Raw genomic sequence first — 13,144 nt, forward strand, 5'->3', positions numbered from 1 at the left:
CTCTCAGAGGGAAGTGAATCCCTGGAATTCTCTGCCCCCAGGGTAGTGGAGGTAGATGAAAGTGGCACAGGAAAAGAGCTGAGACCAGCACAGGTCAGCCATGGTCAGACTGAATGGCAGGGCAGCCCTGAGGGGCCAAGTGGCCTACTCCTGCTTCTGTGGTCCTGTATTCTTGTGGCGGGAGGAGAAGAGAGAAGTGAGGGGAAGGAATGAGGGGAAGGAAAGAGAGGAGGGGTTAATTAGACAGAGGGTGGAAGTGGAGAGAGAAGAGAGGGAAGGGAAAAAGGAGAGGAAAAAGACTGAAGTGTGAGACAGGGAATGATACAAATAATCAAGTTGCTGCTTTTTACAAAAATAAATAAAGATAAAAATAGCTTCTGAATATTATGAATTAATTATGTTGAAAAATGTAGTGTAATGTGCTGATAATCATATAGACTGAGGCCAACGTGTTTGATTAGTTAGTACCGTGGGAATGTGTACACGGAGAGCTGTGTACTGACCAGCCGCACATCAGCTCTTGTCAAAACCTCTGTAGTCTGAGCATGGAAAGATGCACAAAAAATAGCACTGGCCTCATTGCCAGAAAGGTTGAGATGATATAAGTTAGCACCCTCCGTTATTAAATGGATCCATCTCACTCTCTGGCTAGATTCTGTAAATTCTCAATGTCAAAGATCATTTTTCTGAATTATATTATCATGTAGAAGGCACAATTTTCCAAAAGATTCCAAAAGTAACTGCATCAAGTTCTGTAATCGCATTCCAAACTGATTTTAAAGGCCACAGCCTGCTAACACACTCTGTTATATATTCTATGAGAGGATAAGGTTGCATGTGACAATTATTCTCAATGTTACATTGCTAGGAAGAAAAAAATAGTCAGGGGTCCTCTTTTCCTCTTCCATTGAATGAACTCCCAGATTCAGGGGAAACCCGTAAGATATAAGAACAGAATTAGGCCATTCGGCCTATCAAATCTTCTCCTCTATTCAATCATATCTGATTTTTTTTCCACCACCATTCTCCTGCCTTCTCCCCAAAGAAGTGGAATGTTAAGAGTCCATCATAGAGCAGTTGGCGAGTTTGATGCGGTCAATCTAACTTGGGTGATTCTCGTCTCCTCTAAACTGGGCTAATAAAAAAGGGGCGGGTGACCACATCATCAAGGAGGGCAACATCCACCTTGAGGGAGGAGACCCCGAGGAACAGGGACAGGGGAAAGAAGATAATAATGGAAGAAGTTGGACTCACCCTGCTCAAGTCGCAGGTCCCGCCAGCTGATTGCAGAGTGGCACTGAAGACGATAGAGGTGCCGCCAGTCCAGAGCATCTCTGCCCCCTGGCTGGAGGCGGATGCGTGGTGGGAAGCAGTCTGCAGGGAAACAAAAATGGAGAAAACAACATAAATCTAACAAAATAAGCAGAACGTGAAACGACACAATAATCTGTGTGTAAGTGTCGTTGAAGGAAGCCCTACTCTACAGTTGCATTCTCTTCCACCGTTGCGAAGGGGATTTAAAAGGCTGCCTTTAAATCGCAGTGTATAACAGTCCAATTCCCTCACTAAAAGGATAGCAAGAGGGCAGGCACGCTCCGTCCTACTATAGTAAATGTGAGATGTCCTCTTTCAACATTTCCAATGTTGTTCACTCAAGCCAAGGAAAGGAAGAGGATGAATGCACGCCTGTAAGGCAGTTTCTTGAACAGCATGATAATATCACTGCAGTTCAGTGCACAGCCTCCTTGCTCTCAAGGTGGGGGGGGGGCAGGGTTGATTAGTCTCCTTATGAAAGCACACATTAGCTAAGCTGGCATGTCATGTGTCAAGAAAGTGCGGCCGTGTCAGAGAGCTACTAATCTGAAGCTCTGTCTACATTTATCAGAATCCTTTACCTAGCCATTCAAAGGTCAGGAAAGGGTTCTCACTGGTAGTTCTCATAATGTCCCTCAACCACAGTTAATCAAACAGATCACACGACAATATAAGAATCAGCAGGAGCTTTGTGTTCCCTTGTGACTGATCCACCTGATGGCCAAGTTCATCCACCTGTTGGCAGACTCACCATCGGGTTCAGGAAGAGTTATTACCCTGCAGCCATCAAATTCCTGAACCAGTGTTGATAACTTCACTCACTTCAACACTGAACTAATTCCAAACTACAGACTCACTTTCGAGGACTCTACCATCTCATATTCTCAGTTTTATTTTTTTATTTTTTTATTTATTATGGTTGGCATAATTTTTCCTCTTTTGCATATTGGATGTTTGTCAGTCTTTGTTATTTATAGTTTTTCATGAACTCCATTATATTTCTTTATTTTCCTGTAAATGCCTGCAAGAAAATTAATCTTAAAGTATAAACATACTGTGTGTTGATAATAAATTTAATTTGAACTTCCTACTTCCATAAATTGTCTATGATCTCTCAGAAAAGCAGTTATAAACTTCAGGGGAATTTAGTTTGTTGTTAACTACATTGAGATGTACCTCTGTGCCAAAAGTACCCAGTACCCAGACCAATTTCTCTATTTTCTGCATAGTTTTCCACCTAACAATGTTTTGATCATATTGCAGCAATACGAAGCCTTGCTTCGACTGCACTTGGGAGTATTTCTGGTAGCCCTACTTCACGAAGGATTGGAGGTTTTGGAAAGGATGCAGAAGTTGACCAGCTTGCTGCCTGGATTTGACGGGATGGGCTGTTTCCTCTGGAGCTCTGAAGGCTGAGGGGAGACCTGACAAAAGTGTGTAAAAATATGAGAGGCAGAAAGTGAATAAAGAGTCAGAATATTTTCTTCCAGTGTAGAAGTGTCAAATACTAGAGGGGATAGCTTTGTGCTGAGAGGAGGAAAGTTTAAAGGAGATGTGTGGGGCAATTTTTTGTACCAAGAGTGGTGAGTGTTTGAAACAGGGATCTGTGAGAATCAGTGTCAAGTTCCCAGTGACACAGTGGACAGAGATAAGAAGAGAGGTGAACTCCATCATCGACAGCTCTTCATTGGACACTTCAGGGGTGGAGGAAACGTGGGAGACCAAAGACAACTTGGAACCATATTTTGGAGGCATAAATGAGGACCCTGAACCACAGCTGGGCACCATAGAGAAGATGACCAAGGACAGATAGAGATGACAGATACTCACACCTACAAAACACACACACACACACATACACACACACACACACACAAACACACACACACACACACTCACACACACACACGTACAAAAACACAAATACACAACTACAAGCACACACACACATAGATGCCACACTCACACCTACAAAAACACATACACACTCACACCTGCAGACAAGCACGCACACACACACGTACAAAAACATACACACACACACACACACCCCTACAGACAACAAACACACACACACATACAAAAACATAGACAGACACCACACTCACACCTACAAAACATACATGCACAGCACACTCACACCTACAAAACACACACATGTACAAACACACACACATACAGACACACTCACACCTACAAAACACACATATGTACAAACACACACACATACAGACACACTCACACCTACAAAAACACACACACCTACAAAACACACACATGTACAAAACCACACACACCTACAAACACACACACACACACACACACACACAAAAACACAAAGACACACCTACAAAAACACACACACGTACAAAACACACACACAGCTAGAAAAACACACCACACAAATGTTCAAAAACACACACACATCTACAAAAACACACCACACGTACAAAAACACACACACCTTCAAAAAACACACAAAAACAGGTACGGACAGACAGACACACACACACACCCCTACAAAAACAGACAGACAGACACACACACACACACCCCTACAAAACCAGACACGCACACACCTATGAACACAAACACACACACACATACATGCACCTTACAAAAAGCGTGCGCGTGCGCGCATGCGCACGCACGCGCGCACACACACACACACACACCCACACACATTTCCAAAGACAGACACAGACACACACACACACACACACACACACACACACACACACACATACACACATACATACACCCCTATGAAAACACACAAATACACACATGCAGACACATACACATACAGGAACAGACATGTATACACAGATCTACACTTATGTTCTCTCAAATCCAAGGAATAATATTGAGGATACATTTGGGAAAAAAACAAATAAATCAAAATGGGAGATTTAGGACCAGATATAAAGCATCCTTCCGTCTTGCAGTATTTGTTGTGTGCTGCTGATATAGAGCAGAGTTTAATTGAATACAACGCTGTCAGGCCCACACAGAGCTGGATGCTGTAACCACTCCAACACACTAAATCCATTTACAGTCAGCAATTTATCAACTTCATTGCAGTCTGGCTCATTTTCCCTTTGGGGCTCATCCAAAACCCATCTCACTTTCTGTTCCTTTGTCAGGGTACAACAGCACATGTTAGTGCTCTATAACGTTTGCCACTGCAGCCAATGACATTTTACTAAGCACTTACACTTTCTCATGAGGAAAGGTTTGGCCAACAATATATTAAACATCCACTACACCTCCCTCTACCTTCTGTTAATTATCACAGTTGATACCTGAGTGGAGAGATATTTCCATTGCAGGCTTTTGTTGTTCTTACGTGACATAGGTTGTTGAGACTGATATCTGTATGTCATTACAATGGATGGGCTGTAGATTCAGTGGGTGTGATTGTATTAAATTAAGGTCTGCTCTATATCAACAGCACACAACAAATACTGCAATATGGAAGGATGCTTTATATCTGGTCCTAAATCTCCCATATTCGTAGATGTGTGTGTGTGCACGTAGGATGCAGGGAGTAAGAGAGAGATGGAGAGGGGGAGAGGGAAGTGGAGGGGGGGGGAGAGAGAGAGAGAGAGAGAGAGAGAGAGATCTATTTATCTGCTGGACCCAACCAGGTAATGTTCGACATGAAATTAATCTCTCCGTCTGTCCAGACTGACCTGCTGGGCATGTCCCACTTTCAAGGAGCTACATATTTAAATCTCTAGGTCTTCCTGTTCAACCACACTTCCCAGGGCCCCGCTGTTCACTGTGTATGTCCTGGCCTGGTAAAGGAGCAGGTTAGGATTTAGGGATAGTGATGTGGGAAGTTAGAGAACAGTCGTCTTAGTGGGAGTCCTCTCTGAATGACAGCGACAAAGACATGGTCGGATGTCAGACCATGCTTCCGTAGGGCCGGGAGACACGAATGCTAGTAACCCTTGGTACACAGGTTAGTGAGACCAGAGTTCGAGATCTTGTGATTGGGTCCATTTCCTTTATTCATTTTCCTGGTTGGTCAATACTCTATCAAGTGTGCTCAGTTCTTCCCCAACACTGGATGAACATTGTTGAATACATTACTGATCTAGTGACATACTTGACTGTGACCAAACCAAAGTAACAAATGAGGTATCATTTCTGTCACTTCCAGGATGTGGGAAAGACACATCAATGTATGGCATTGCTTGGGAACTGAAAGAATGCTCCAGAAAAATTTTGTGCAAAAGAAGACAAATTGTGCAAATAAAATAAATAAATAATACTGAGAACATGAGATGTGAGTCCTTCAAAGTGAGCCCATAGGTTGTGGAATCAGTTCAGAGTTGAGGCGATTGAAGTTCTCCATGCTTATTCAGGAGCTTGATGCTTGAAAGGTAGCAACTGCTCCTGAAAGTGGTGATGAGGGACCCAAGGCCTGATTGCAGTAAAGAGAAGAGAGCATGGCCTGGATTGTGGAGATTCTTGATGATAGATGCTGCTTTCTTGGGGCATCGCTCCTTGTAGATGTACTCAATGGTGGGGAGGGCTTTGCCTGAGATGGACTGAGCTGTAAGCGCCACTTTCCATAGACTTGAGTTGCTTCCATAACTGCAGACTAGGAGGACTTTACCACATTTCAACAATCCCAAGGGATTAGAGCACTGAGTATCTGTCTGTCCACTGGATTGAAGTATCTGGGCTCGGAAATGAAACTATATTGGCTATAGGGTCAGCACAGCACGGCTTATCTTTGTGTTTGCTGTTCTTGTGGTGAGTATCTCCTGGGAGTAATGCTGTGCCTCTGTTTAGAAATCCTCTATCCAATCTAATGTTTTTTGGTCAAGATGTTGCCAAGCTGTGGTCTCCGTTGATGTTACAGCTTAGATTTAGCAGTTTCTTTTTAATTTTTTTGCAGTTTCATAGCGATGTATTTGGGACAGAGAGGAGAGTAAAGGAGCAGGTTAGGGTTTAGGGATAGTGATGTGGGAAGTTAGAGAACAGTCGTCTTAGTGGGAGTCCTCTCTGAATGACAGCGACAAAGACACGGTCGGATGTCAGACCATGCTTCCGTAGGGCCGGGAGACACAAATGCTAGTAACCCTTGGTACACAGATTAGTGAGACCAGAGTTCGAGATCTTGTGATTGGGTCCCTTCATCACTGAGTTCAGCGTTTGAGGTCTTGCCTTTGGTTCCTCATTCATCATCATTGGCGAGTTTTGGGCCAAAATGAAAGATATGAAGGTCAATCGGAAGTCCAGAAGTCTCACTCGATGGCTGGAGTCCTGGGTCTGCAAATCTCTGAGAGTCTGCTGGAGAAGCCAAAAGCCCAATGGCTGTGAATCCAAGTGTTCACTGGAGGCCAAAGGAAACCTGTCCTGGGAATAAAGGGCTGTATATGTGTGATTTGCTGTTGTTGCTTTGACACTTGGTATGTACTGTTCTGTTGTGTTCTGCCATGCATTGTGGGAATGATATGTTGGTGCCAGAATGTGTTCCGACTCTTATAGGCTGTCCGCAGCACATCCTTGGGTATGTTGCTTGCTAATGCAAACAGCACATTTCACTGTATGTTCGATGAACAAGTGATCTATAAATCTGAATTCGTGCACCTTTTCATGTCCATTTTGCATCTAAACACCTCATCCAAATTCTCTGTTTGTTTTACCTCTTATTTTTAAACCTTTTCCAGGATTGGGGCATTGTTGGCAAGATCAGCATTAACTGGCCACCTTGAGCATTTATCTGTTAATATACAGATCCGTTAGGGAGACAAAATTTAATCTCCCCTCAAAGGGAACTGCATAAACAGATGGGCTTCTACAATCATCTAGATCTTTAGATCATCATTATGAAGACTAATTACTGTCGTTATTAAATGAATATAAATTCTATAGAGTCAATAGACGGCTCTGAATTCGTGTCTCTGTACTGTTAGTCGGAGCCTCTGGTTAACTTGTTGGATGACCTCACCTTGGCACCCTAAAGCTACACTTTGTGTTTGTGATCCCCATTTTCTTTATTAACTATTTACAATCGCTGTGCACAACTGTTCTAAAGATGTAAAGCTGACAGTAACCGCTGTTACTGCTGGATAAGAATCGAGTCATACAGCACACTGACAGGCACTTTACTGCTGACAATCAATAACACATCTGCACTAATCTAAACTAATCCAGATTATTAGCACTTGATTCATCGCCTTCCACAGCGTGGTGAGTCGAGTGCTGCTTGAATTCCTAAATTCCTAAATATTCCTAAATGTTTTGTGACCCCAAGAACATCCTGGTGAATCCCATCTGCACCCTTCCCAGTGCAATCATATTCTTCCTATCATGTGGAGAGCAGAACTGTACACAGTAATTCAGTCACCGTGACCTGAGCAATGTTTTACAAAGATGGACAATGACCTCCTGCTCTTGTATTGCAATGAAAGCAAGTATTCTTTATCTGCAACTGGAATCAGCCTATTGTCACATGTACTGAGGTACAGTGAAAAGCATATTGGTCATACACATCAGTCGAGAGTGTCCTGACCAGCTTCATCACTGCCTGATATGGGAATTGAAAGGGATCTGACTGCAAGACCCTACAAAGGATTGCAAGGACTGCTAAGAGGACGACTGGGTTCCCTCTTCCATTCATCTCAGATATATATCAGCAGCACTGTGTATGCAGGCTCTTACTATTGGCAACGATCCTCCCCATCCGTCCAACAATCTCTTTGACCCCTACTATTAGGCAAGAGGTATAAAAGAACTGTTAGAGTGGGAGCAGCTTCCTCTCCCGGGTCGTGAAACAACTGAACTCCTTGCCACTACTCAGGTCTCATCATACATGAAGCCCAGTATTGTATTCTGTTTACCTTTTGACTTGTGACGTAATTGTACTTGATTAATTGCTAATTTATTTGTAGTAATATTACTTCATTTGTTGTGTGTGAGTGCCCCCTGGTCTGGAGGAATGTTGTTTTGCCACATGTATATCAAAACATACAGTGAAACGCATTATTTGCATCAAATCAAATCAGCAAGGATTGTGCCTGTGAGTGTTGCCACCCTTACAGCACCAGTGTAATATGCCCACAACTCACTAACCCTAACCTTATGGCTTTAGAGTGTGGGAGGAAATCAGAGAACCCGGAGGAAACCCACATGCTCACATTGAGAACACACAAACTCGTTAGAGAGCGGCAGGAATCAAGCCCTGATTGGTGATCACTGGCAGTGCAAAGCAACTGCGCAAATTGCTTTACTACCATACTGCCCATTCATTGCATAGTCTTCTGCCCTACCTTCACCTCTTACCTAGCCTTCCACCAAACTTCACAACCTCTTTGATTGAAGCACATTGTCTCCTTGACAGATGAATAGAACTAATACATTAGACAAAGAGCTCCAGATATCTGCATGCACTCTTTTTAAACTGCTCTTGCGCAGCATTTTGTAAACACCAACATGCTAATATATTAAATATTACTAGTGCATTTGTACTGAGGCAGAAAAGTCTTTTAAATTCATGGCAGTTTCTCAGAGATTTGACAGCTTGCATTATAAATTGCCACACAAAGACTGAACAGGCGGTGAACGGTTCAACTGCACAGTGAAAGCACTGTGCAACTAATTTCCAACCCTATATCAGAAATAAAAACATAAAATGCCGGAAATACTCAGCAGGTCATCTGTGGAAGGTTAGGGGTCTGAGGCCTTTTGTTAGAACAAGGAAGAATGTCCTTCAAATGTCAGAAATAGTAGAGGTGACACGATAGGGGGTCAATAAAACCATGTGGGGGAAGAGACAGGGTGAACACCCTCAGTCATCTTCCTAGGGAAAGGAAAGGGCATTGGATTAAGATGAAAGGTGGAAGATTTAAAAGGGATCTCAGGGGCAACATTTTCATGGTCTACATGGAATGAACTTCCAGAGGAAGTGGCTGAGACAGGTACAATAACAACACTGGAAAAGACAGCACAGCACAAGAGATTCTGCAGATGTGGAAATCCAGAATAACACACACAAAATGCTGCAGGAACTCACCTATGGAAAGGAGTAATGAGTCAACGTTTCAGGCTGAACTTCATAAGGACTGAAAAAGAAATATTTGGTTGAGTACATGAATAGGAAAAGTTTAGAGAGACATGGGGCACATACAGGCAATGGGACTTGCTTAGATGGGTACCTTGGTTGGCATGGATGAGTTGGGCTGAAGGGTCTGTTTCTATGCTGTATTATTCTGAATCTGAGAGAGAAAACAAGTTGTAGAGAAGGCAAGGGAGTGATGGATAGAACCAAGGGAATATCTTTGAAATGGTGAGACAAGACAAATTAACGCATCACTAATGAAATTTTCAAGTCCTGTAATAGTGGTGGAATTAGCATATAACCAGATGTTGATGCTTCAGAAAAATAAGGATTTTTCTCTGTATCAGACTGTTAGGTTTTGGCAGGGGGTGAGGTTTATTTGCAAAGGTTAGTTAAGGGTGGGAGGTTAATAAAGTGGAACGAGGAAATTTTGCAGCACCCTGATCTTCGACCTGAAAAACTAACTCTTTCTGTGCTTCTAGTTTGACACACTGAGTGTTTCCAGTCTTTTCTGATTTTATTTCAGATTTCTTAGCATCCACAGTTTTGATTTTTATTTTATATGGATGCAGCTGATTTTGCATCAAGTTATTTCAATGAAGCAGATAATGCAGAAAGTATACATGAAATTTTATTCCTTCTTTTGAAAGTTAATTCACCAATGATTAGTTGACTTTGCCTTTATTACATGCGTAAAGATGAGTTTTATTTTATTGAGTTTTATTGATACAGTAATGTAGGAAAATGCAGAAAGTATTAGACTCAACCTAATACATCATGGGCATATCCCTCAGCACCAAAGGTAATAATAACCATATAATACAACCATATAACAATTACAGCACGGAAACAGACCATCTCAGCCCTTCTAGTCCGTGCCGAACGCTTACACTCACCTAGTCCCATCTACCTGCACTCAGCCCATAACCCTCCATTCCTTTCCTGTCCATATACCTATCCAATTTTTTCTTAAATGACAAAATTGAACCTGCCTCTACCACTGCCTCTTGTAATACCTGCAAGAGGTTCTGCCTTGAGTAGGTAACATCTATCATCAAAGACCCCCACCAGTCAGACCATGTCATCTTCTCACGGCTACCATCTAGCAGGAGGTACAGAAACCTGAAATCCCACACTGCCAGGTTCAGGGGCAGCTACTTCCCTTCAACCATTCGGATCTTGAACCAACCTGCACAACCCTAATCACTACCTCAGTATAGCATCACCATGACCAAGTTGCACTAAGATGCAGCTTTTTTTTAATTCTAATTTTGTCCTTTCTGGTAAGATTTTGCATAATTTATGTTCAATTTATATTTTTCTTGTCATTGTTGTGTATCTGATGGTGCATACCAGCGATGTTGCTGTAAGTTTTTCACTGCACCTGTGCATACATAGCTATGACAAAAAAAAACTCAATAAGAAATCATATGAATACAGCAAGCTCTTAGTATTGGGAAGTTGGAACAATCTGAAGCACCGCCTGGGCTGCCGGCTCATTGACAAATCTTTTAGAGATGCAGAAACAGTGTCATTTTCGGGTGGAGCTGCTGCTGCACATTCGGTGAATGGCAGTGATAAAACATCAGTGATGCAAGACTGTTGGATTGGGGTGTAGGATTGTTATTTCTCATGTCGTTTGACTCTCCTATGCTTGCTTGTATTTTCCGTATATAATCACAATAGACAATAGACAATAGGTGCAGGAGTAGGCCATTTGGCCCTTCGAGCCAGCACCGCCATTCACTGTGATCATGGCTGATCATCCACAATCAGTATCCAGTTCCTGCCTTCTCCCCATATCCCTTGACTCTGCTATCATTAAGAGCTCTATCTAACTCTTTCCTGAAAGCATCCAGAGAATTGTCCTCCACTGCCTTCTGAGGCAGAGTATTCCACAGATCCACAACTCTCTGGGTAAAAAAGTTTTTCCTCAACTCCATTCTAAATGGCCTACCCCTTATTCTCAAATTGTGGCCTCTGGTTCTGGACTCCCCCAACATCGGGAACGTTTCCTGCCTCTAGCGTGTCCAATCCCTTAATAATCTTATATGTTTCAATCAGATCCCCTCTCATCCTTCCAAATTCCAGTGTATACGAGCCTAGTCGCTCCAATCTTTCAACATGTGACAGTCCTGCCATCCTGGGAATTAACCTCGTGAACCTCCGCTGCACTCCCTCAGTAGCAAGAATGTCCTTCCTCAAATTTGAAGACCAAAACTGTACACAATACTCCAGGTGTGGTCTCACCAGGGCCCTGTACAACTGTAGAAGGACCTCTTTGCTCTTATACTCAACTCCCCTTGTTATGAAGGCCAACATGCCATTAGCTTTCTTCACTGCCTGCTGTACCTGTATGCTTACTTTCAGTGACTGATGAACAAGGATACCTAGATCTCATTGTACTTCTCCTTTTCCTAACTTGACACCATTCAGATAGTAACCTGCCTTCCTGTTCTTGCCACCAAAGTCCATAATCTCACATTTATCCACATCAAACTGCATCTGCCATGCATCTGCCCACTCATCTAACCTGTCCAAATCATCCTGCATTATCTCAACATCCTCCGCACATTTCACACTGTCACCCAGCTTTGTGTCATCTGCAAATTTGCTAATGTTACTTTTAATCCCTTCATCTAAATCATTAATATATATTGTAAACAGCTGCGGTCCCAGCACTGAACCTTGCGGTACCCCACTAGTTACTACTCGCTATTCTGAAAGGGACCCGTTAATCCCTGCTCTTTGTTTCCTGTCAGCCAACCAATTTTCTATCCATGTCAGTACTCTCCCAATACCATGTGCTCTAATTTTGCCCACTAATCTCCTATGTGGGACTTTATCAAAGGCTTTCTGAAAGTCCAGGTACACTACATCCACTGGCTCTCCCTTGTCCATTTTCATAGTTACATCCTCAAAAATTTCCAGAAGATTAGTCAAGCATGATTTCCCCTTCGTAAATTCATGCTGGCTCGGACCAATCCTGTTACTACTATCCAGATGTGTCGTAATTTCATCCTTTATAATTGATGCCAGCATCTTCCCCGCCACTGATGTTGGCTAACTGGTCTACAATTCCCTGTTTTCTCTCTCCCTCCTTTCTTAAAAAGTGGGATAACATTTGCTACCCTCCAGTCCTCAGGAACTGATCCTGAATCTATAGAACACTAGAAAATAATTACCAAATCTACACGTAATTATTCAGTGGATTTTCCAGTAAATACAGCATTGTTGTTCCTCTATTTTTCTTGAAACATCTTAGTTTTCAGTAGCAGGCATCACACTATTTGAATCTGACTTTCATCAATGAACTGTTATCACTGGAATTGTGTTATCTTTAGTCTGCGTATGAGGTGTCCATGATTGCTTTTTCCTTTTTTTTGTTCTTTTGACTCCTCTTTCTTGTTCATTTTTTATTCTTCTGACATTAAATATAAACAAGTTTTATGCCTCATTCTTGACTTCAGAAGAACCTTTGGATCGTAAAAGCATCAGGATCCAACAGCTGGAAGGATGAGCATCCCTGGAAGCTGGAAGAGTACAGCACAGGAACAAGCTACTCTGCCCATCATGACTGTGTTGAACATCATGCCAAATGCATCTCAGTCATATTGGCCTGCACATGAACCCTATCCTTCGATTCCCTGTATGTTTACACGCCTATCTAAAAAGCACTATTATATCTGCCTCCAACACCCGCAGCTCATTCAAGGCAACAATCACATGCTTTGTATTAAAAACCTACTCTCG

General features: G+C 42.5%; 1 protein-coding gene across 2 annotated transcripts in view; it reads right to left on the bottom strand.

Moving 5' to 3' along the window:
• Nucleotides 1-13,144, bottom strand: part of LOC134356075 (RNA-binding Raly-like protein) — a 1,565,186-nt gene that overhangs the window by 710,516 nt on the left and 841,526 nt on the right. For both annotated transcript variants that reach the window (XM_063066635.1, XM_063066636.1), the window contains exon 4: nt 1,255-1,374. In XM_063066635.1, coding sequence (XP_062922705.1) covers nt 1,255-1,374 — 120 coding nt within the window. The remainder of the gene's footprint in view (nt 1-1,254; nt 1,375-13,144) is intronic.

This window comes from Mobula hypostoma, chromosome 14, assembly GCF_963921235.1.
Source record: "Mobula hypostoma chromosome 14, sMobHyp1.1, whole genome shotgun sequence".
In the NCBI taxonomy this organism is placed as follows: domain Eukaryota; kingdom Metazoa; phylum Chordata; class Chondrichthyes; order Myliobatiformes; family Myliobatidae; genus Mobula; species Mobula hypostoma.